Source organism: Podarcis muralis, chromosome 4 (assembly GCF_964188315.1).
Source record: "Podarcis muralis chromosome 4, rPodMur119.hap1.1, whole genome shotgun sequence".
NCBI lineage: Eukaryota > Metazoa > Chordata > Lepidosauria > Squamata > Lacertidae > Podarcis > Podarcis muralis.
Genome location: NC_135658.1, coordinates 15,751,078 through 15,776,805, shown reverse-complemented (window position 1 = coordinate 15,776,805; position 25,728 = coordinate 15,751,078). Strand labels below are relative to the sequence as shown.

General features: G+C 46.0%; 1 protein-coding gene across 1 annotated transcript in view; it reads right to left on the bottom strand.

Annotated features, from left to right (window-relative positions):
* Positions 1–787: 787 nt before the first annotated feature.
* The window catches only part of TYR (tyrosinase), a 57,741-nt gene continuing 32,800 nt past the window's right edge, over positions 788–25,728 (bottom strand). The window contains exons 3-5 of the mRNA XM_028725594.2: positions 20,773–20,920; positions 12,674–12,855; positions 788–1,429 (exon numbers count right to left, since the gene is read on the bottom strand). Coding sequence (XP_028581427.2) covers positions 1,209–1,429; positions 12,674–12,855; positions 20,773–20,920 — 551 coding nt within the window. The 3' untranslated portion in view covers positions 788–1,208. The remainder of the gene's footprint in view (positions 1,430–12,673; positions 12,856–20,772; positions 20,921–25,728) is intronic.

The window sequence follows — 25,728 nt, the reverse complement described above, 5'->3', positions numbered from 1 at the left end:
GGGGGGGGGGGTCGGGAAATCAACAAAAAGTCTAGATTTTTGAAATTTTCCCCAAAATTTCTTTGGGTGAAATATGGCAACTAAGAGAACTCAGAGCCAGTTCTGTATTTCATGGCTGAACTTAAATACATTTGTAGCCATGATATGGCAGCCATGTGATAGTAACACCTGATCTCTTTCCTAAGCTTAAAATTAATCATGGGGCAGGGATGCTCAAGGGACGCGGGTGGCGCTGTGGGTTAAACCACAGAGCCTAGGACTTGCCGATCGGAAGGTCGGCGGTTCGAATCCCTGAGACGGGGTGAGCACCCGTTGTTCGGTCCCTGCTCCTGCCAAACTGACATTTCGAAAGCACGTTAAAGTGCAAGTAGATAAATAGGTACCACTCTGGCGGGAAGGTAAACGCCATTTCCGTGCGCTGCTCTGGTTCATCAGAAGCAGCTTAGTCATGTTGGCCACATGACCCAGAAGCTGTATGCCGGCTCCCTTGGCCAATAAAGCGAAATGAGTGCCACAACCCCAGAGTCGGCCACGACTGGACCTAATGGTCAGGGGTCCCTTTACCTTTACCTCCTAGGGATGCTCAACGATTTCCTTTGGTCTGGATTTGTAAAGAAACCATCCTTATTGGTACTTCCTGGACCTTTGTATCTCTCTGAATATTGTGAAAACTTTTCTCTCACACACAAAAGGAACGAAACGTACATGCTATTGGTTGAAATGCATTTTTTGCTTTTAAAGATCAAAAATAAAGTGAATTTGTGTGCATTTATTTTGATTTATTTTTTTAAAAAACCACACACTTATGGGGAAATAGTATGGAGCAGACTTATCAATGGACACACAGAAAATGGATATAGAGCCCAAAGATACCATTCTTGTCATGTGTGGGCTTGGATCAGGAGGGCATGAGGAGGTAACTCATTTTCTTGACCAAATTTCCCCCTGAGTTGCCAATAGCCATCTTGCTAAAGTAAAGACAGCTAATGACATTGGCTATTAGCTGCTTGGAGTGGGAGGCATTTTGACTGGGAAGATGTTGGTGGGAAATGGGGCTCAATACCCTATACACTCCATGGCCCCCCCTAGCTGAGGTCCAATATTGTGTTGGCCGCCATCAAACTTTGGAAAATGCATTGTGGGCATTTGATAGTGGACCACCCATATCACGATGGCTTTGACTTTAGCCACAGGGGCTTGGCAGCCTATTATAAGTGTGACTGATATGTTACATGCTGATAATCTTCGCTCTCCATGAGCAGAGGTTGTGTCTCCTCTGAGATTCTTCTCTTCCTCCGACAACTGAGAGCGATGACTCCAGCGACCAACGTCGCTATAATGGCTCCCACAACAGCCGCTCCCAGCAGCCAAGGCCAGATCTGGCGGGCTTGCTCCAAGTAAGGCACCAAAAAATTCTGGAAGGGGGTGGCTGCACAGGAAGACAAAGGGAGAAAATGCTCTTGGTTACACATGAAGAAATTGAAATAACTGGGCAACCTGAAGCTCCAAAAGGGGCGAAATTCCCACAGTGAAGTGGTTCCTACAGTTGTGTTGCTTCCACCTTACAGTGGAAGTACACATAACTCATGTTACAGCAAAGTATACATAACTCATGTGCCAGGTTGTACATTTGTCTAGGGAGAAACTGGACTTGAGTTCAGGGCTTGTAGGAGTGCCAATCAGCGAATACCTTTTTAAAAATAGGGTGTGTTGCATTTTTCAGCTTTCAACGTTCAAAAAATGAGGGGTGCTAAAAAAAAAAAAAGTTACAACATGACTTGGGAATTCAAAAGACGCTTTGTTAAATTAATATAATATATTTATAATTTAGGTTCGCTCTGCAAGTGAAATGTGTGTAAAATTCCATAGGTAAAGGTACCCCTGCCCGTACGGGCCAGTCTTGACAGACTCTAGGGGTGTGCGCTCATCTCACTCTATAGGCCGGGAGCCAGCGCTGTCTGCAGACACTTCCGGGTCACGTGGCCAGTGTGACAAGCTGCATCTGGCGAGCCAGAGCCGCACACAGAAACGCCGTTTACCTTCCCGCTGGTAAGCGGTCCCTATTTATCTACTTGCACCCGGGGGTGCTTTCGAACTGCTAGGTTGGCAGGCGCTGGGACCGAACGACGGGAGCGCACCCCGCCGCGGGGATTTGAACCGCTGACCTTTCGATCGGCAAGTCCTAGGTGCTGAGGCTTTTACCCACAGCGCCACCCGTGTCATTAAAAACTGATCGCTGAGCATTTGCAGCGATATTATTTATTTATTTAGCGTTACCCGACATTTTCAGAAGGGAAAATTTAAATCTTTGGCTTTCAGAAAGCAGTTTATGTGCTCCTTCGTCAAATGTAGGCTTACCAAGCTGAATGTTGCCCGATCACAAAAAAATAAATGGCAGATTTGAATTCCTCTCACCCCGAAACACATATTTTTAAGACCCCTCACTGAATAAATGTGCACAAATTAAATTTCACCCCTAAAATGACACACCCTACTATTACAACTTGTGCTCTTAAGTGCACTGGGCAGTCTTCAGGGTCAGAAAAAGGGCAGGAAGGGGTGTTAAAGAGAGTGATGAGGGTGTGTCAGAAAGAGAGAGAAATGAGATGGCTCCACCAGCTTTTGGCTCCACTGCTATCTTCAGCCCTGTTTAGTGATGAAGAAGAAATTCAGTTATGTTTGTGTTGTAATGAAGAACTTCCTAATTCACACTTCTCAAAGCAACACACAAACCAAAACACCTTTGCAATTCACATGCCCAAACTTGGCAGTGGAATTCTCCAACCAAGCAATACATTAAGAAATATAGTCGTACCTTGGTTTTCAAACAGAATGCATTCTGGAAGTCTGTTCGACTTCCGAAACGTTTGGAAACTGAGGCGTGGCTTCCGATTGGCTTCAGGAGCATCCTGCAGCCAATCGAAAGGCGCAGAAGCCACGCTGCATGTTCGGCTTCCAAGGCAAAGTTTGCAAACTGGGCCACCTACTTCCGGGTTTGCGACGTTTGAGTTCCGAGTTGTTCGTGAACCAAGCTGTTCGAAAACAGAGGCACCACTGTATTCAGTGGAATCTCTGTTTTTTAACGTAATCTGTTCTGGAAGACCGTTCAACTTCCAAAACATTTGAAAACTGAGGAGCAATGGGCAATTGGCAAAATCCACTGAGATAAAAGAAAAACATGCAGCGGAAACTGTTTGACTTTCGAGGCGTGTTCGGAAATGGAAGCAATTACTGTCTCACCAGAGTGGTGCATGCTCTAGTTATCTCCCTCTTGGACTACTGCAATGCGCTCTACGTGGGGCTACCTTTGAAGGTGACTCGGAAACTACAACTAATCCAGAAGGCGGCAGCTAGACTGGTGACTGGGAGTGGCTGCCGAGACCACATAACACGGTCTTGAAAGACCTACATTGGCTCCCAGTACGTTTCCGAGCACAATTCAAAGTGTTGGTGCTGACCTTTAGACTCTAAACGGCCTCGGCCCAGTAGACCTGAAGGAGCGTCTCCACCCCCATCATTCTGCCCAGACGTTGAGGTACAATGCCGAGGGCCTTCTGGTGGTTCCCTCACTGCGAGAAGCAAAGCTACAGGGAACCAGGCAGAGGACCTTCTCGGTCGTGGCGCCCGCCCTGTGGAATGCCCTCCCATCAGATGTCAAAGAGATAAACAACTACCTGACATTTAGAAGACATCTGAAGGGAGTCCTGTTCAGGGAAGTTTTTAATGTGTGACATTTTGATGTATTTTTAATCCTTGTTGGAAGCCGCCCAGAGTGGCTGGGGAAACCAAGCCAGATGGGTGGGGTACAAATAATAAATTATTATTATTATTATTATTATTATTATTATTATTATTATTAGGGTTTTCGGTGTTCGGCTTCCAAAACATTCGGCTTCTGAGACACTTGAAAACCGAGGTTTCACTGTATTGGGGAGAAATGTGCTTAATAAGCATGCATATGTCAGCAATAAATGCTTGCCAAAAGTGCCTAGTTAAAACTGCATAGAAAACCATGTTGCTTGGGAGAATTTCACACTAGAACGATGACGATTTTCATGGTGTTGGTGGGGGAACATTCCACAAATTGCTGCTGAAAAGAACTGTAGTCGAGATTGGAACAAGGAGAAACTTGGAGAACTGAAATGGACTGGTGTGCCCATTCCTAGCCGTGCCTACTGCTGGCACAGAACCCCCAACAGATGGTCCTTAAGGGGGGTGAAGCCCTTGGCAGAATCATAGAATCATGGAATGGCAGAGCTGGAAGGGACGGCAAGGATCATCACATCCAACCCCCTGCAAATGCAGGAATCTCAGCAAAATCTCAGGGAAACGACTGCCCACTTATGCCATAAAGAAACGAGTCTGCTAGTCTAAGGGTTAAAGGTTCCATTAGTGCATAAGTTCAGGGGAGTTGATTTCATAATCGGCTCCTGGCTTCCCCTCCTTTGCTCCCAATTTCCATCTTCCATGAAATATTTGCATCTGCAATCATATTCACAACAGGCCCACTTCGGAGCTCTCCAGCTGATAGTTACCTGCTCTAAAAGGCGTGAAAGGAAATCATAATTACTTTCCAAAAACTGGCTGTTTATGCCCGTTAATGTTAATTAAATCAATGCAGATAGCACTTGCAATAAGCCGCACCATTTTGAATGTGTGTTTCCACACCCCCCATAAGGGGGATTCCCCCCTCCCCCTCTCCAACACTTCTCTTCTCAATTACCTTTATTTTCCTCTCCCGCCACAGCCAGAAGAAATCCCAGTGGCTAAAGTCCTCTTCCTAATCTTTTATTTTAGCTTGACATTTTAATTCCTATTCTCTCCTGTCACACCTTACTGCGAGTTAAACACACAGACACCTCTCTCCGGGGAGATGTTTCTGATGCACTGTCAATTCTAATTAATTGACATTTTATTTAATCCCCATGGTACTACTTCACAGTCAGGACCACAAAAGCAGTTTTTTTCCCCTGGAATGAGATTGTGCAAAATAGTTCATGTCGTTGTGGTTTGTCCCAGTTCTACCTTCAAAGGGCAAAACCCCACGGCGCTTTGGGATAAATCAGAAACAACAGCATTCTATAAAATGACCATGCAATCACGCCAGGAAACTCTAAACCTAAAATCTAAATCTAAAATAATGGTTTGTATTTGCATTTGAATCGAGCCTTTGTTTTGATGAGGAATAGCTGGTATGGTTGCTTCCAGATGCGACTGAACTACAAGGCCCATCATCCTTGACTATTGGCCATTCCAGTGGATGACCTATGGGAGCTGTAGTCCTGCAACCTCTGGAAGCAACCATATTGGCTATTCCTTGTCAAAACAAAGGCTCAATTCAGATGCAAACACCAAAGCATTATTTTGTCATAAATAGATGAGTCTCGTGCTTCCCCCTGCAACTTCCTTGTTCCCAGCAAAGCATCTCATTCCTCTGAGCCCAACAAACCATGGCTTGTATAAACTGTGAAGGTAAAGGTAGAGGGACCCCTGACCATTAGGTCCAGTTGTGGCCGACTCTGGGGTTGCAGCACTCATCTCGCTTTATTGGCCGAGGGAGCCGTCATACAGCTTTTGGGTCATGTGGCCAGCATGACTAAGCCGCTTCTGGCGAACCAGAGCAGCGCACAGAAACGCCTTTTACCTTCCTGCTGGAGCGGTACCTATTTATCGACTTGCACTTTGATGTGCTTTCGAAGTGCTAGGTTGGCAGGAGCAGGCGACTGAGCAACGGGAGCTCACCCCGTCGCAGGGATTTGAACCGCCGACCTTCTGATCAGCAAGTCCTAGGCTCTGTGGTTTAACCCACAGCTCCACCCACGTCCCTCTATAAACCATAGTTTGCATGAAAACCAGAAAAGGAAACCATGGTTGAGTTGTGGTTTCCACTTCTCATCCAACTGAAAAGTAAACTCTAGTCAAGCATTATCTCCTCACTCAATTAACCACATATTAATTAACCAGGAGAGGGAGGAGTTACCCCTAAAGTCTGCAGCTGCACTGCTGTGTCCCAGTCAGCACCTACCTCCCCCTGCTACTCATGCACTGAAGGAGAAAATCAACAGAGGCAGCCTGTTTTATGTGGTTAGGCTCTTCCAGTGATTGAGAACCTCCCTCTTCAGACCATTTTCCAACAAGGGAGGTGGGTGGGGAAAGCGGTACAGTCCCACTCTCTTCCTTGCGCAACACTAAACAATGCCGCAAACAGAGCTTCTGTCTTATGCCCGTTCAAATGCAATGGCTTGTGCAGTTGCAATAATCTCTGTGTATACTTTGTTTCTTCACAAGCCTTGACAGCTGGTGGCTACTGTTAGAATTCCTGCTCCATGATTGCAGTCATGGGATTGTTGTCTTTCACATGATGGTGTATGTTTTAACTCCACAGCGTGGTAAGTGACGGAAATAATAATAATAATAATAATAAATTTTATTTATATCCCGCCCTCCCCTGCCGAAGCTGGGCTCAGGGCGGCTAACAACATTCTAAAACATTCATTATAAAATTAATCAAATCAAATTAAAGTCAAATTAATGGCAACCATCAAGCAAAATTCTGTGCAGATTGCCGATTGCCAGAGGAGGGGGTCAGGCTGCGCCCTGACCAAAGGCCTGGTGGAACAGCTCTGTCTTGCAGGCCCTGCGGAAGGATGTCAGGTCCTGCAGGGCCCTAGTCTCTTGTGACAGAGCGTTCCACCAGATTGGAGCCGTGGCCGAGAAGGCCCTGGCTCTAGTTGAGGCCAGCCTAACCTCTCTGTGGCCTGGGATCTTTAGGATGTTTTTATTTGCAGACCGTAGATTTCTCTGTGGGACATACCAGGAGAGGCGGTCCCGTAGGTACGAGGGTCCTAGGCCGTATAGGGCTTTAAAGGTTAAAACCAGCACCTTAAACCTGATCCTGTACTCCACCGGGAGCCAGTGCAGCTGGTATAATACCGGATGGATATGATCTCATAGCGAAGACCCCGTAAGGAGTCTCGCCGCGGCATTCTGCACCCGCTGGAGTTTCTGGGTCAGTCTCAAGAGCAGCCCCACGTAGAGCGAGTTACAATAATCCAGTCTGGAGGTGACCGTCGCATGGATCACAGTGGCTAGGTCAGGGCGAGAGAGATAAGGAGCCAACTGCTTAGCTTGGCGGAGATGGAAAAATGCTGCCTTTGTTATAGCTGTAATCTGCGCCTCCATAGAGAGGGAGGTATCGAAGATTACACCCAAACTCTTAACGGACGATGTTGGAAACAGGATGTTTGTGTTACTGTGTTCCATGAAGTGGGACTATTGTCCTTTGTCCTTTTTCTCTTTGCTGTCTGATGCTAGAGAGAGAGGGAGCCATGTTGCAGTGCTCTCTGTGTGTTTATGTAAATAAAGTAGATTAGCCAAAATGCTGAGTTGCTGAGGTCTGTTACACAAGCTGCGAAGATTCTGTGGATCCCTAAGTGTGCCGGTGTCTGTTGGCATCAGTCGCTGTGATGTTCGGGCAGAAGAAAGCTTTTGAAGCTCCCAAATGATCGACCAGGAGGGAGAGAACATGCCAGTCGGGCATGTGTCTCTGCCAGGGTCCTACTCGAGTGTAGGACAAGCTCCTGACAGATACTCTTTATGCATCTCAGGTGCTCAGATGAAGGCTGGAAACCTGCATTTTGCATGAGCATGAACAGTGGCAAACTCTGGGCTCTCAATTTTCAGTGAAACCCTGTGTGACAGTAAAATCCAGGACTCCCACCTCTCGTGCTCCATTCTACAGCATTGTGGTGGTGCCCAGTGCAGTGCGGCATGCAATATGGCCACACTTGTTATGCTACCCTAAAACTGCCTCTGAGCAGGAATGGCAAAAAATGCAGAGAAGGGGAGCTGGTAAAAGAGGCAGACTTGTTTTGAGCAATTCCAGCAAGACACACAGTTCTGCATTTTGCATCTGGCTGGCAGTAAGTATCCATGAATGCCCCAAGGTTATGCTGTTTGCTTCCGCTTTGCAAACTAGAACCAGTGTTTATTTTCCTAAAAAAATTGTTTAAGGGTATTCTCATTTTGACTCAAGAAAAATCACCATTTTATAGTTCAAATCGGGGGAAATAAATACAGTAAATGGACAAAAGTACCAAGAACATTATCTCATATTACACAGCTGACAGCTCACTGTTAACTTCCACATCGGCCAAACTTTCATCAGCAAAACACCACACATCCACATTCCACACTGCTTCACACATTAAACGTCCGCTTCCATCTGAGACTCAGGAAACACCAGTAAAGGAAATGAAGCTGCCATCAGGGATAGCAACGGAACTGACAATTCACCATGCTAGAGAAGAAACTAAATTTTATTTTATTTTTAGTTTCTTCTCCCATTAGATTCACAAAATGTTTAGGGATATGTGTCCCCCCCCCCCAGAAAAAAAAACACCGACTAACACTATTAACTTGGATGCTCACCTGTTTCTGACTCCAGACAGCCCTCACCTGCCTGCCTTCTTACTTACAACCAGCCCAGGGAGTTTATCTGGATGGCAGCTTCCTTCTCCTTAAGTCTCAAGTTTTGCCCTTGTACAACTCAGCAGGAAACAGGAAGGGGATAAAATCTAAGTCAGTTGGCTCCGCCTGTCAATGGCTTCCCTACCAGTCAAAATGGGTGCCGGCTTTCACTGCTCCCACTCACCCAACATGCATGCTTGTAAATAAAACAGATCTTTCAAGAAGTCTCCAGTGCTTCCAAGGAAACCGAGCCTGCAAAGGACCGCCTCATTTCAAAGCTAGTTAGCAGGAGGGAAACAATGAAAAAATTCCTCACAAGCTGATCAAAAGAGAATATCAAAGTGCAAAATTCTCTATTTGAACTAGATGCCAAGTCAACGTGTCAGACCCCTCCTTTGAATATGGTATCGAGTGATCAAGACCTACTCTGGGCTGCCCAAGTGAAACTTCATGTGAAATCTTTGGAGCAGTGCAGGCTGATATATGACTAGTGGTGCCCTCTGATTCCACACCAGACTTCCCCAACCTGGTGCCCTCCATATGTTTTGAACCCACACTGACTGGGGCTGATGGGAATAGGAGTCCAACATCTGGTGGGCATATTTTTCACATGTAATAATTGGATAGTGGGTGCAGCTTGAGTAGACCATATGCTCTACAAACAGAGAAGTCCAGGATTAATTCTTGCCATCCCCAGTTAAAATACTGTATCTCAGGCAGCATGACAGGGAGAGACCTCTCTCTGCCTAAGACCCTGTAGAGCTGCTTTGAGTCAGAGTAGACAACAGTAGGCTGGACTCATCGATGACCTGGCTCAATATAACACAGCTTCATTTGCCTTATGGAAGGAACTAGCTATAGCTCAGTGGTAGGACATCCTTTTCGGTATGCAGATGGTTCAATCCTCAACATCTTCCACTAGGGATGAGAAGGCCCTCTACCTGAAACTTTGCAGAGTTGCCACCAGTCCATATCTTCTTTGGTAATCACTCATAGCCAAGTAGGATTGTCTTCCATGAGCACAGTCTTAACAGGGAGTCCATAAGTGACTGTGGAGGCCAATTCTGGATCCATATGTCCTTCCACAGTGGGTACATAGCTCTCCAGGCGGGCGTTGTTCATGGTGAGGGTTTGCCAAATGTTCTCGTTTCTCCTTTTTGCCCTGAGTTCATGCTTCTTCAAAATTCATGACACCTTTGGTAAAGGCTGTTCTCCAAATGGAGTGCTTGCAGGCCAGTGTTTCCAGTTATCAATGCTTATAACACTTTTTTTAAATAAAAGATTTGCCTTGAAGAGTTTTAAACCTCTTTTGTTGTCCATCACAACAGCATGAAGCAAGAACTAGGCACACGTTGCGCTGCCGCTTTTATACTTCCCCCCACAATCCCCCTTCAAAATGATTGGGCAATAGCTCTGGGTGATTGTGGTGCCACCTCGGAGTAAGGGTGATAGCTCCACCCACGCCAGGGTGGGGGGAAACCAGTTTGAGAGCCTGCCCGCAACCAGGACCATTTCTTGCCTAATGAAATGGGGTGACATTTTCTAGAGTGATAAGTGATCTTTCTGACAACATGTCTGTGTGGTGGCAGTGAGGGAGGGAGCCGTGTATGTGTGTGTAGGGAGGGGGCGCGATTTAAACATTAGCACCACTAAAATGCTTCTGCTGCCTTTGGCCTGTGATTAGTGCTCTCTTGGCTCCCAGCTGAATTCCCAGCCAAACATCAAACAAATTGCACAGAGTTTTTGGAAAGGGCGGGTGGGGCGATGGGTAGCGCTCTCCGCTCTTATCGGTTTGCTTTGAGAAAAATAAACCAAACTAGCAAACAACCCAAATGCCAAACGCCCCTAAAGGGGGCCAGTGCTGAGACAATGGAGAGACGCCTTTTCAGACGGAGTCATTTGATCAGGAACAGGCTGTTGATTCATGCTCTCCCCTCCTGGCGATTTCTGGGGAGCCAATTCTCTGCTCCAACGTGACATGATAGTACTGTGCATTTGTGTGTGTTCTTCATAATTATTATTTTAATTATAGAAGTGGGTCCCCCAATTCAGAGTGGGACTGCAGGATTGTGGACCCTGGGTCTAACAACCCCTGATCCCAAATTTCTGTTCTTCCCCCTCCCCCTGAAGCTCTTTGCTGCAGCTTCGCTCCTGGTATCCCAGAGTAAGTGAAAGCTGCTCTATTGTGTGTTTTATGGCGCACTAAAAAGACAGGGCAGCAGGCCCTATGGGAAGGAGCGCTAGAGAGCAGTGTGGCTGGATTTATTTACTTTGCTTCAACGATTTGGAAGCCGCGCTGACTAATCCAGGCTTAAACACCAGCCCACAAAATCGCTTGCAGGCCAGTCACTTTTACCAATTTTCTAGGGGCTGGCAAAGGTAGGATGGAGAGCCCCATGCCCCTTGCAGAATCCTGGTGCTTTTCTATGCTTGGTGTGGACGAAGAGGCCTCGCTTCCTCGCTTTATGGTGGTTGCAGAGGAAGGACAGGATGTTTCATCTCTCCTCCACCTGTCCAGTCACTTGGCTGCAGGGAATTCTTTAAAACCTTGTGGGTATCAGGTGAGTGCTTAAATACAAGGCTAGACTAACACACAGCTTCTCTCATCAGCTTTATTTTTATAGGTAAAAAAAGTAAAGGTAAAGGACGCCTGGATGTGTCCAGTCAAAGGCGACTATGGGGTTGCGACGCTCATCTCGCTTCAGGCTGAGAGAACCGGTGTTTGTCCACAGACAGCTTTCCAAGTCATGTGGCCAGCATGATTAAAACTGCTACTGGCGCACAGAGGGCCGTGACGAGTGCCAGAGTGCACAAAAATGCCGTTTACCTTCCCGCCGCAGCGGTACCTATTTATCTACTTGCACTGGCGTGCTTTCAAACTGCTAGGTTGGCAGGAGCTGGGACAGAGCAACGGGAGCTCACTACATTGCGGGGATTCGAACCGCCCACCTTCTGATCGGCAAGCCCAAGAGGCTCAGTGGTTTAGACCACAGCGCCACCCGCATCCCATGTTTATAGTATGATGCTGGAGAAGGTTCTTCTGTATTTTGATGGGGTAGCCAACGGGATGTTCTCTTGATGTTGCTGGACTATAACTGCCTTCACCACACTAAATAGGGTTGATGGGAGATGGGAGTTCAGTGTAAGAGCATAAGAAGAGCCTGCTGGATCAAGCCAATGCCTCATCTGGTCCAGCATCCTGTTCTCACAGTGGCCAACCAGATGCCTATAGGAAAACAACAAGCAGGGTCCAAGCACAAGAGCCCTCTCCCCTCCTGTGGCTTCCAGCAACGGGCATTCAGAAGCATTACTGCCTCTGAGCATGGAGCATAGACATCATGACTAGTAGCCATTGATAGCTTTATTCCCCATGTGAAAAACAACTGGAGAACGTCATCTTGGCATCCTCCTGGGGTAGGCTTTGATCATGATTGTGTTCATACATTGCATTTTATTGGTTTCTTCCCCCCAATGTCTGCTCTGGAAGCATAAAAGTGTGGTAAAGGTAAAGGTATCCCTGTCCATTAGGTCCAGTCGTGGCTGACTCTGGGGCATATAGACATATGCACAACATAGGCTAACTGATCATTATAAAGGTAAAGGTAAAGGGACCCCTGACCATTAGGTCCAGTCGTGGCCGACTCTGGTGTTGCAGTGCTCATCTCACTTTATTGGCCGAGGGAGCCAGCATACAGCTTCCAGGTCATGTGGCCAGCATGACTAAGCCGCTTCTAGTGAACCAGAGCAGTGCACGGAAACGCCATTTACCTTCCCGCCGGAGCGGTACCTATTTATCTACTTGCACTTTGACGTGCTTTCGAACTGCTAGGTTGGCAGGAGCAGGGACCGAGCAACGGGAGCTCACCCTGTCGTGGGGATTTGAACCGCCGACCTTCCAATCGGCAAACCCTAGTGGTTTAGATCACAGTGCCACCTGTGTCCCATAAAAGGGTGGTATATAATTCTAAATATTATTTTTTTAAAGTTTATGGAAAAATTAACACCCAGCCAGATGTTTAGGTCTTATTTGAGTGCCAAGTCTCAACAGCCTGCTCCTCCGGATTGTCCTAGCATGCAGGGACACCACAATCTAGTATCTCAATTCATGGTATTGTCACACGGCCTCCACACATTTTATGATTTGGCTTTACCAAAAGAGCTTAAGTCTAGAAAACAAAGGCAACTGCCTCAAGATTTCTGTTACCTGGCTCTACTAGATATTCATAGTCATATCCCAGATCTCTTGAAGAAATGAAGAATTCCCCGTTCCGGTAGAGAGGAATGAAGGGGACCATGTAAGATTCACGGTTATGTCCAATAGGGGCATTGGCTGCCGGGTAAACCTCACGCAGGGGCTGGTGTCTTCTGAGCCACTGCTCGAAAATGCTGTGAAAGGAAACACTCATATGAGTATTGTAACACCAAGGGCAGCTTCATTTTTAAGGCAAGGTGGAAAGGTCATACAGAAGCATCAGTAATACCATCTTCACTCAACATCTAACAAGAAGGAACAAAGTGAGCCTCCTTAAGTATTGAATTCCATAACCTTGGTGCCACCACAGAAAAGGCCCTGCCTTCTTTCAGAGTATTTCCAACTCTACATGAACATTTGCTTCTGCGCTTTGACAGCATAGCAGTGCAGTCTTGTCTTACTATGTACAGCCACATCTGTATGTTTTTGTAAATGAGCACTACAGGACTTGTTGTGTGGTGCTCATTGTGTTGCGTTACATATACAAGTTGGATGTTTGAAGTGTATGGTTAGTTCAGCAATGATTGTGTTGGTGCTTACATTATTGATGTTGGTCATTCGAATCTTAAAATCCTCAACAGGTGCAAATATTATCATATTTATTTTTAACGCAAAAATGAGACCCCACGATTATTGTATATACGTGTAAATATTTTAAGCTGGTCCGCCCTTGTTGAGAGGCCTGAATATTTTTTCCAGTGGCATCTGTGCCCGCTCTTGGTAGCATGTCACTGTGCCTTGCCAGTTTTCTCTAAGTCTTGTACAGAACGGTGCATGGCATGAAAGACAGAAAAAAAGATTGGTGAGGAGGAGAGAGAGGATACATTCTGAGACTGGATGTCAGATACAGAGTTCGTCCAGATCAATGTTTTGCAGAGATCGTTCTCCTTCCTCTCAGAGGATGAGCAACAAGGAGGGTGGCTCAGATTTCTCGAGTCCAAGAGAGGCCAAAATTAACCTTTTCAAAATAAAAACGTGAATCATGTACCCGGCAGTACATGAAGGGCAGTCAGCAGTTTGCTATGTAATTATGCTGAAAGCAATCAGGGCCAGAGATCTTACATTGCTGAAATTCACCTTAGCCAAAAGAGCACCTGTTCCCAGCTTAGGAGTCCAAAAGTTGATGGTGGTTATAATTCATCAGTATTTTCACCTGTCTCGCTGCAATGTTTCTTTGTGCTCTCAGCTTTAATAATCAAAATTGAATTCTGCAACAACCAATGTGCATCCAGCATGTTGTTAATTGCCCTTTATAGTCACACACACACAGAGAGACACAGACACTGTTTCTGCTAGCCACCAGAATGGCGTAACCGACTTTATTTTCACTACAGCCTTGTGAAGGAGGCTAGGCTCAGGCAGCGACTGGCTCAATGTCACCCAGTGAACGTCATGGCTGCTCAAGGATCTGAACCCAGGACTCCCCTGTTAGAATTCCTGCTCCATGATTGCAGTCATGGGATTGTTGTCTTTCACATGACGGTATATGTTTTGACTCCACAAAGTGGGAAGTGATGAAGACAGGATGTTTGTGTTACTGTGTTCCGTGAAGTGGGACTATTGTCCGTTGTTCTTTCTCTCTTTGCTGTCTGATGCTAGAGAGAGAGGGAGCCATGTTGCAGTGCTTCGTGTGTGTTTATATGTAAATAAAGTAGATTAGCCAAAAAGCTGAATTGCTGAGGTCTGTTACGCATGATGCGCAAACTCTGCAGATCCCTAAGTGTGCCGGTGTCTGTTGGCATTGGTTGCTGTGATGTTCGGGCTGAAGAAAGCTTTTGAAACTCCCAAACGATCGACCAGGAGGGAGAGAACATGCCAGTCGGGCATGTGTCTCTACCAGGGTCCTACTCGAGGGTAGGCTGAACTCCTGACATCCCCAGCCAGAGTACAACACGCTAACATACCCTTCAACATTCCTCAAATGAAAATGGGGACATTTCTCACCCCCTGCCAACTGACCCTCCTCGACCCCCTTTTTTAGTCGTACCCCCCAACATTTCCTATCAGAAGAAGGGCAAGTGTCAGCATCACTTCACCAATGAGGTACCAAACATGAATGTATGTAAACGACTACATTATTACATGAGCACTGTTCCACAGCATTTGATATTTTCATTTACATACATTCATTTGAAACAAGATGGGTTTGTGAAGCAATTCTATATCCTCCCACCACGCTGAAGAAGAATTCTACGAAACAGTAGTCAATATCTGGAATCACTGTTCAGAGTTGGACATCATATTTGCTGAATACACAAAGCTTCACAGCTTGTCTTTCATCGTACAAAGTCTGGTGCCTCGCTTCATTTAAGATTTTCAGAGACTTTAAGACTAAAGATTTTGGACTCATTATGGTTTGAAGGAATTCTATAAAAGATTGTCTATTGCGTATGTACATGGTTATCGTGTTGCCTAGACATTGCTGATGTTCTCTTTGCAACACAGGGGTTTGTTTGGTTACTTACAAGGGAGGAGGTTGGCAGCAACAGCCTTGGAGAAGCCATGGAGAGGCGATGGGGTGCTCCCTCACAGCCGCCGCTGCTGCTTGGGACAAGTGCTGGCATATTATTTATTAAATTTATATTCCACCCTATGCTTATCCTCCTCCTCGAGCTTGGCAGCAGTGCTGGCACGGGAAACAGGAACATTCCAGGATCAGATCAAAAGCTGGGATGGCTTTCGTAATTCTGGGACTGTCCCTTTGCCAGCTTACTGTTTCCATGACTGTCAGCTGTGCATATGGCCTCTTTCTCTCTTTGGCAATCACTCGTAGCCGAGTAAGATTGTCTTCCATAAACACAGTTTTAACAATGAGTCCGTAAGTGACTATGGAGGCCAGTTCTGGACCCACACGTCCTTCCACAGTGGGGACATTGGTTTCTGGGAGGGAGTTGATCATGGTGTGGATTTCCCAAGCGTCCCTTCCTCTTAGCACATTTCTCCATTGCATCCTGAGTTCGAGTGCCTTCAAAGCCCATGACACCTTTGGTAAAGGCTGTTCTCCAATTGGAGCGCTCGCAGGCCAGTGTTTCCCAGTTCTCAGTGTTTAGACTGCATTTTTTTAGATTTGCCTTGAGAGAGTCTTTAAACCTCTTTTGTTGACCACCAGCATTACGCTTTCCATTTTTAAGTTCTGAGTAGAGTACAGTGGTACCTCAGGTTACATACGTTTCAGGTTACATACACTTCAGGTTACACACTCCTCTAACTCAGAAATAGTGCTTCAGGTTAAGAACTTTGCTTCAGGATAAGAACAGAAATAGGGCTCCGGCGGCACAGCAGCAGCAGGAGGCCCCATTAGCTAAAGTGGTGCTTCAGGTTAAGAACAGTTTCAGGTTAAGAATGGACCTCTGAAACGAATTAAATACTTAACCTGATGTACCACTGTAGTTGTTTTGGAAGACGATCATCAGGCATCCGCACAACATGACCAGTCCAACAAAGTTGATGTTGGAGAATCATTGCTTTGACACTGGTGATCTTTGAAGAAGCAAAGATCGCATGCGATGTAGTGCTGACCTTGTAGGGTGACACTTTAAATGTACGGTGCAAATGGAGTCTAACTCCCCTCCCCTTGTAGTTACCCTTCCCATGAATTCAAAACTAAATAGTGCTCTTCATGTAAAATACAGACTGATCTGGGCCCCGAGTTGACAAACCTTTCAGGCAACTCAGGTTTTTATTTTCTAAAAAAAAATTAAAAAATATGAAAACCGATTTTACTGTAACTTGACCTGCCTTTGTCTTGCAGATCTACTGTGGATTTGAGCCACAGCTCACGCAGCTCAACAGCATATCATTTAGAGCAAATTTCGGCACTGGAGGGGGAGGCGAGGGCAGCAAACAGTTGAGGCTCGCTGTGCGAATACCGAGCGATCAAGGTAATAATCATCATAAGACTTGGCATGCACACAGGGCCTTTTTAAAAAAATACATCCTGAATTGCAGCATGAATATTAATCAATCAATCTGCATGCTAAAAGCGGATCGCCCCACAGGAAGAGGGGAGTTTTTCATTATGCCCTGGGTACAGGAAGGTGATAGATTCAGAAGCCGTAGAAGCAATGGGTGGTTTGTCTCCATAATGACAGCACAGCATCACCCCCGTTGTGTGAGGGCTCTATAGGAACGCCCGCACTTCCTCCCTCCCTCAAAATATTGGCACCAAAATATTGGTTATTATAGTTGAATCACACTTTTGCCATTTGGACAGCCTCAATTGGATCAAAGAAAGCACTTCTTTACACAGCGCATCGTTAAACTATGGAACTCCTTGCCACAGGAGGTTGTGATGGCCAGCGGCTTGGATGAGGATTAGACAAATTAGAGGAGGATAAGGCTCTTGATGCCTCCGATGGCTACACTCTGTCTCTGCAGTTGGAGGTAGCAATGCTTCTGAATACCAGTTGCCAGAAGGGAGAGGAGGGAGGTTCTGTGTTCAAATCCTGCCTGCAGCTTTCCCACAAGGAAGTGCGAGAACAGAATGGGCCACTCACCTGATCCAGTGGGCTCTTCTTGTGCTTATGAACGCTCTCTTCTCTGCTGACAAAGGTTACTCACAAGAGGAGAGGGCCAGGGACACCTAGCTATGGTCTGTGGTTGGGGTAAGGAACCAGGTCACTGCAGTGCAGTGTATTTTCTTTGTTCTGCTTCTTTAATCTCAATCTCCTTGTATTTGTATTGTTACTTTGCACTGTACCTTTAAACACAACCTCATTGTTATTAGCATCACCTGGAGTCGGCTTTATATGTTTCTCAAAAAATATTGTTTGTAGCAGTGACTACATTATTACAGGAGCACTGTTCCACAGCATTTGATATTTTCATTCACATATATTCATTCGAAATAAGATGAGTTTATGAAACAATTCTATATTCTCTAAATGAAATGCCTTTCCTTCTGCAGTGTTGGATGGTAGGTTGAGAGGAGTTCCCTACCAGGACAGACTTTGCTCGTGTGCTCAAGACATCGAATCCATAAAACATATTTTGCTGCACTGTGCGAAATATGAGCAAGCCAGGGCTGAACTGATATTACCCTTGCTGGTACCTTTCCCGGGAAAATCAGAGGCTCACTATGTCAGGTTCCTATTGGAAGACCGGACAAATGCTAGAAAATTAGCAGTGGCAAAGTTTTTATCGGTGGTTGCAAGAACCAATGATCCCTATATTCTGAACAAAATGCTTGTTTAACCTGGAGGTAGGCTGTATGAATTGTGTATTGCTTTGTAACAATTTGTTGGGTCTCTGGACCGTAATAAAGATTGATGATGATGATGATATTCTCGAAACAGCAGTCAATATCTGGAATCTCTGTTCAGTGTTGGACATTATATGTGCTGAATACACAAAGCTTCACAGCTTATCTTTCATCGTACAAAGTTTGGTACCTCACTTCATTTAAAGACTTTCAGAGACTTTGAGACTAAGATTTCATTTTGAACTTGTTATTGTTTGAAGGAATTCTATAAAGATTGTCTATTACGTATGTACATGGTCATCGTGTTGCCTAAACATTGTTGACGTTCTCTTTTGCAACACAGGGGTTTGTTTGGATACTTATATAAAGTTCAGCTAAGCAGTCCCAGGGAATTCAGAGAACAGAAAGGAATTGTTGTACAGTGGTACCTCAGGTTAAGTACTTAATTCCGTACTTAACCTGAAACTGTTCTTAACCTGAAGCACCACTTTAGCTAATGGGGCCTTCCACTGCTGCTGCGCCGCCGGAGCATGATTTCTGTTCTCATCCTGAAGCAAAGTTCTTAACTTGAAGCATTATTTCTGGGTTAGCAGAGTCTGTAACCTGAAGTGTATGTAACCTGAAGCGTATGTTACCCGAGGTACCACTGTACAGAACAGTTGAGATTCCCGCATCTACAGTTCTAGGACCCCGTGAGTGCTAAGGGTGATATTGAAGGACCAAGACATTGTTATCTGTTTGGCATGAAAGAAAGCCAAGACATCTGTAGGTGCATCCGTGGCAAACAGTTCCCTTGTTTCCATCAATGCTTCTCTGTGCCTGCTCTGACATCACGTGTGCTGATTAGCCCCACCTGCTGGCTATGACGTATATAGCACGCACAGAACAGCTACCGGGTATATTTACAAAACTTCGCTCCTTGCAGGTGTTGGCACTGCAGATGCCAACATCCGAGGATGGGAGTAAATGGTTGTGTGGCATTGGGGGGCGGGGGGGGGGAATCATCTGGGGCACTCCTGCTTCCTGCTCATGTTTCCTTAGAATAAGTACACCGTTCACCCAAATGGGGCTTATTATGTATACCAGCAGATACTCCCATAGTTGTCACATTTATGAAAGCACATTTTTCATGCAGTGTGTAAACTGTGGCACTTGCTCCATCAGGAAGCAGTGATGCCCACCAACTAGGATGGCTTTAAAAGAAGAGCAGGCGGATTCACGGAGGATGAGGAGGCCATCAAGGGCTACTATAATAATAATAAATAATATTTTTTTATTTATACCCCACCCTTCCTGGTTCAAAATCCAGGCTCAGGGCATCGAACAACAAATTTAAAACACTTAATTGTAAAAGCAGCATAAAATACAGCATAAAAACATGAATAACAATAAAATTCAAAATTCAGAAATGAATTTAGGGGAAATAAGCATTAGATAATCCCCAGGGCTAGCTGGTTGAATTGGTCCTACTTGGGCCAAACTGTGTCCAGTTCTGGGCACCACAGTTCAAGAAGGACACTGACAAACGGGAACGTGTCCAGAGGAGGGCAACCAAAATGGTCAAAGGCCTGGAAATGATGCCTTATGAGGAACGGCTAAGGGAGCTGGGCATGTTTAGCCTGGAGAAGAGGAGGTTAAGGGGTGATATGATAGCCATGTTCAAATATATAAAAGGATGTCACATAGAGGAGGGAGAAAGGCTGTTTTCTGCTGCTCCAGAGAAGCGGACACGGAGCAATGGATCCAAACTACAAGAAAGAAGATTCCACCTAAACATTAGGAAGAACTTCCTGACAGTAAGAGCTGTTCGACAGTGGAATTTGCTGCCAAGGAGTGTGGTGGAGTCTCCTTCTTTGGAGGTCTTTAAGCAGAGGCTTGACAACCATATGTCAGGAGTGCTCTGATGGTGTTTCCTGCTTGGCAGGGGGTTGGACTCGATGGCCCTTGTGGTCTCTTCCAACTCTATGATTCTATGATTCTATGATTCTATTCTATGAGGCCAGAGGAGAATTAGCTGTGGGGTCTCAGAGCGGGTAATATTCATAAAAGGGGAGGGGGAGGGAAGAGAAGGGAAATAAAAGATCAGGCTGAATTCAAATTAAAGGCCAGGCGGAATAGCTCTGTCTTACAGGCCCAAAGGAAGGAGGTTAAATCCTGCAGGGCCCTGGTCTCATGGGACGGAGCATTCCACCAGGTCGGAGCCATCACTGAAAAGGCCCTGGGCTTGGTGGAGGATACTAGCCATAATGGCTATGTTCCATCCCCTGGTATGCCTCTAAATAACAGTTGCTGGCAATTGCAAGAGGGCAGAGGGCTGCTGCGCTCATGCCCAGCTTGCAGGCTCCCCACAGACATCTTGTTGGCCACTGTGAGAACAGGATGCCGGACTAGATGGGCCATTCTCATCTTAAGTTCTTTGGGCTGGAAATCTCTTGCCTGAGGGCCAAATATAACCCGGTAATTTTCCTATTTGGCTCTCAGAACCTGCCCCAAACCCTCTCCTCTGCCTCCACCCCCCTCAAAGCTGCATCTCTGCATGGTCCTGCTGTGTGCCTCCATGGGGTGTTTTCAGCTGACGGCATCTTTGAACTCTTGCTTGTCCCTAGATGGCGACTAGAGGGATGTGTGTACTCGTGGGTGGAAACCAAAGGTAAACTTTACATAGCTCCACCCACTTTCCCCTCTGGTCCCTCCCACCACTGGCTTGTGGGCCCTGGAAGGTATGCACCAGAATGAAATGCAGTCTCTGGTATGACAAATTCCCCCCACGCCTGATCTGACGTATCAGTAGCTTTAATATTTGCCTGCACTCACGGAACGCATCACCCTTACCAGGAAGCTTCCTCCCTACCTGTCGACGAAGGCGTGGTGCAGTATGAAGATGGGATCATTAGCTGAGCCTTGCACCTGGGACATGGAGCCATTCATGTAGATGTGCAGGGCATTGTGCAGGCTGCTTTGGGACACGTTCGAGATGGCGGTGCTTGGATTCGCAAAGCCTGTAGGGAGGAGAGGAAACAGAGCAGTGAATGGCAACTTCTTCTCCTTTTTTTTGCAATAGGCATTGTGTTCGTTGCAATACACATTGTTTACGGATGCTTTTAACGCTTGATGTTTTATTGTGTTTTTAATATTCTGTTGGGTATTATTATTATTATTATTATTATTATTATTATTATTATTATTATTAGATTACAGCAAGTGAAGTCCTGCTCAGAGTAGACCCATCAAACCTAGGTTCACTCTGCCCATTACCTTAAGCGGGTCTAGCATTGGTTACCATCCACTGCACTCTTCCTATCCATACATTCCCATATGCTTAGATCAACACCAGAGGTTTAGCTCTATGGGCCCCTGGCCTGTTCTCTGAAGTCTTTTGGGTGACCATGAGAATTGAGGCCTTTGTCATCCCAGCACTCAAACTGTGGCCTATTTTATCCAAGGAGGTCACCTGCACTCCTTAATTGCTTAAGCCAGTGTGGTGTAGTGGTTAAGAGCGGTGGACTCGTAATCTGGTGAACCGGGTTCGGGTCTCTGCTCCTCCACATGCAGCTGCTGGGTGACCTTGGGCTAATCACACTTCTTTGAAGTCTCTCAGCCCCACTCACCTCACAGAGTGTTTGTTGTGGGAGAGGAAGGGGAAGGAGAATGTTGGCCGCTTTGAGACTCCTTCGGGTAGTGATAAAGCAGGATATCAAATCCAAACTCTTCTTCTTCTTCTTACTACTCACTGTCTGGTAAGTTGCAGTATTGGTGGTGATGGTATCTCAGCCAAGTGCCGCTTTTCCTGTCCAGATGGGAGGCCACTGGAGACATCTGCAGGGGACGCAGTGGGCCTGGGCACCCAGATTTTTTTTTTTTTTACTGTGGATGCCTAGCCAGATGCCGCCACCCACTGCCTTACCTCTGACTCTCTGGCGTCGTGGCAGCAACTGGGCCAGAGCCTGAGCCGTTGGGCCTCTGTTGGGGCCCGCTGTGGCTGTGGCCATGCTTCTACGGCTGTGGTGGCCCCACCAGAGGCCCGCAGTGGAGGTGGAGGCCCCGGCTCACTTGCCGCCACGCACCAGGCGTGGCATGACATCATGACATATGTGCGCACTATTGGGCACCCACAGTCTGGAGCCCAAGTTGGCACCTCTGTGGGACAAATGGATGCAACATCCATGGAAACAGAGCTCCACAACCGAGAAGGAAAGTCAGAACATCCGTGTCAGAAAATAAACAAACCGCCCAGCTTCTGATAAGTCTCCAGTTTCAGATATTCGGAGGTTATTGCTACGTGAACACAGGGACACCAGATTTAGCTTGCACGGCTATCAGTCCCCGGCAGAGCCATCCTCCATGCCATAATTCATTATATACCATGCAAAGAAGGAGCCTTTGGTTTTGTCCATCCTGCCTCTCAGACAAGCTCACCAGGTCCTGGAAAAAAGCACATGGAGGGGTGTAGGTGGCAGAAGCTGAGGAGGTGGCTGCTTGCTTTGGCATGTCCCTGAGGGTGGAAATCATCAAAACAGACCTTGCGTCAAGTCCAGTGATTTGTACAGGTTAATAACCGTGCAAACACTTTCTGGACCAGTTGGCATTTCTGAGCAGTTTTTTAAAAACAGCCTAAGACTGCCAGAGAGAATTGAATTTCAGTCATCAATGGGAACTTGGCATAAATCTGAAATCTGCAGTAATTGACTATTTAATATTCTTTTTATGGGAGAACGGCTTTACATAACTTTCGGTATTAACAACTAATGAGGCATGATTTGCTTTAGAACATGACTGTTCCCCTCATTTGGCCCATCCGTGTCGCTCATGAGTTTACTCATGTGTATTAAGAAGCACAGTCATGGATCGTTGTGACAGCATAAAACAATGCATTAACAATGCCGAACACAAGAGCAACTGGCACATTTTATTTTATTTCTTGGTTGAATAAACAAATGTCTATCCCATCCTTCCTCCCAAAGAAGTCCAGGGCAAGAACAACAACAAATAGCAGGAAAACGATACAGTGTGAAATAAAATAGAATACAAACAGCTGCATATCCTTGAAGCTCATAATTTCAAGGTTGCCAGGAACAGTCTCTTTCAGTCCTCAAATGCCTGGGCGAACAGGGATGCATCTAAATTCCTCCTGAATGTTAATAATGAGGAAGACAGGCACACCTCACAGGGAGAGCATTCCAGAGACAGGGAACCACCACCAAGAAGGCCCTGCACACCATTTTTACAAACAAAGAGATTTAGGACAAATCAGGCCCTGTGAGGAGACGCCATCTGTAAGGGAAAGGTTGTGGGTAGCAGTCTGAGGTGAGCCAGGAGGGAAATCAGCAGTCGGGATCGCAGAATGAACCAGGAGGCAGGAGCAAGGAGCAAGACAGAAGTTCATTCAGTTATTGTGAATAACACATAAGGAAACCAAGACCAAAGGCCTGCCAAAGATGTCAAATGGAACGGGAAGCCATTTAAAACCCTTTCCTTCCCATGAGGTTCCAGTGGATGGACTGGGCAGTCTGGATGGGCAGATCCAGTTCTACATATTTGCCAATCCAGAGAGGACAATGACAGCAGGATTTGCCACACTTTCCCTGCAGGGCTGGTGTGTGAGTCACTAGCCCTGCTACCCCTCAAATCCTTCCCAAAGTGCCCCTCACCTGGAGAGATACAGGTGATAAAGAATGATAGAAACAGAGGGCTGATGACAGGCTGAGTACTTTTTCTTCATACCTAGCCTGAAAAAATATATGTTTTCTGTGCAACTCTTGCATTGTACTCAGCCTGTGTCTTAACAAACGTGTCCCCGATCTTCTGGCATTTCAGTGATTTCAGCTATCTCCCTGCTCCTTATTATCTCACCAAATCTGATTCATTTTCAACAGAAATTGCTGGATACCCTGAAACCAAATTGCGCCACGCATTGCAAGCTTGCAGAATGGTTTATACTAAGCCAAGGGCTTAACAGATTGTGTGTGTGTGTGTGTGTGTGTGTATTTTACCTCCACTTCTGCGATTTTCACTTGTTACTGAACACACGGTACATGGCATATGATTTCAGAATGAGCACCCTGGGTATTAATTAGTCTGGGTTACTAAAGGGGTCACGGGAAAAGCCCAGTACATCAGTCTGCGCCTGCATTGATTTTTGCTTGCTGTCTAAACATCCGTGACCCTGTGTCACCAACGACATGAAAGCCTGTCTCTTGAAGCTGGTTCTTTTTCTAAACACCAGGGGCTGATTTGAACAGGGACATTATTATTATTACAGTATTGTGACATCCAGCAAGGATGCAACATCTTCATTCAAATACATTGCTCTCTCCCCATCCCCACTGGATTGAATTCACACATTCAGCTGCCATTCACCAAATGCTTGCCTTCCAACATTGAAAGGGCTCTCACAAAGAAGATGGAGAAAACCTGTTCTCTCCTGGTGCGGAGGGCAGGACTAGAACCCAAGGGTCAAAATTAGGGGGGGGTGCATTCAATGACTGATCTCTGCCTGATACCCTGGAGAGCCACTTCAAATCACGGTCAGTCAAGGATCTGACTCAGATCACATTCACACAATATATTGAGGACACTGTGATACAACTTAGACAGCATCTTAAAAAGCAGAGACATCACCTTGCCGACAAAGGTCCATATAGTTAAAGCTATGGTTTCCCCAGTAGTGATGTATGGAAGTGAGAGCTGGACCATAAAGAAGGCTGATCGCTGAAGAATTGATGCTTTTGAATTATGGTGCTGGAGGAAACTCTTGAGAGTCCCATGGACTGCAAGAAGATCAAACCGATCCATTCTGAAGGAAATCAGCCCTGAGTGCTCACTGGAAGGACAGATCCTGAAGCTGAGGCTCCAATACTTTGGCCACCTCATGAGAAGAGAAGATTCCCTGGAAAAGACCCTGATGCTGGGAAAGATGGAGGGCACAAGGAGAAGGGGACGACAGAGGACGAGATGATTGGACAATGTTCTCAAAGCTACCAGCATGAGTTTGACCAAACTGCGGGAGGCAGTGGAAGACAGGAGTGCCTGGCGTGCTCTGGTCCATGGGGTCACAAAGAGTCGGACATGACTAAACAACAACGATACAACTTTAAACAGTCATGGCTTCCTGCAAAGAATTTAGTTGTAGTTTGTTAAGGGCGCTGAGAGTTGTTAGAGCTACGATGCTCAGAGTCTTTTAACAATCTCTCTTCTCATGAAACGTCCCAGGGAATTGCAGGTCTGGGAGGGGAATTGGGCTGTACCAGCAACTCTCTACACCCTTATCAAAATACAGCTCCCTGCAGAACCACCAGCTTGTGAGGGTGATGGGGGACGACAAAAACATTGTGCGCATGATGTCAGGAAGAGCCACAGCCAGGAGGGCTTTGAGAAGCTGGAAAGAGGGGTCTTAGACTCCATCAGAGCATCACACCACGTTTCCATTTTTTTAAACCCACAATTCCCAATAAAAATGCTTCCGGTTTTTTAACAAAAGTATTTCTATACATTTTCTTTCTCTCATTATATATCATTTCCCAGTAAGCTTTTACCTCTATACAAGTCCACCAGATGTGATAAAAACTCCCTTCTTTTTCTTTACATTTCCAGCACTCCTTAGTTCTTGTCCTATACATTTTAGCAAGTTGGGTTGGTGTTAAATACCACCTGTACGTTATTTTCATCACATTTTCTTTAAGTGCACTGCATGCAGTAAAATTAATACCTTCATTCCACAGCCTTTCCCAAGATTCTAACGGAATATTATTCCAAAATCTTTAGCCCACTGTATCATTACCGCTTTAACTTCTTCATCTTCAGTATGTCA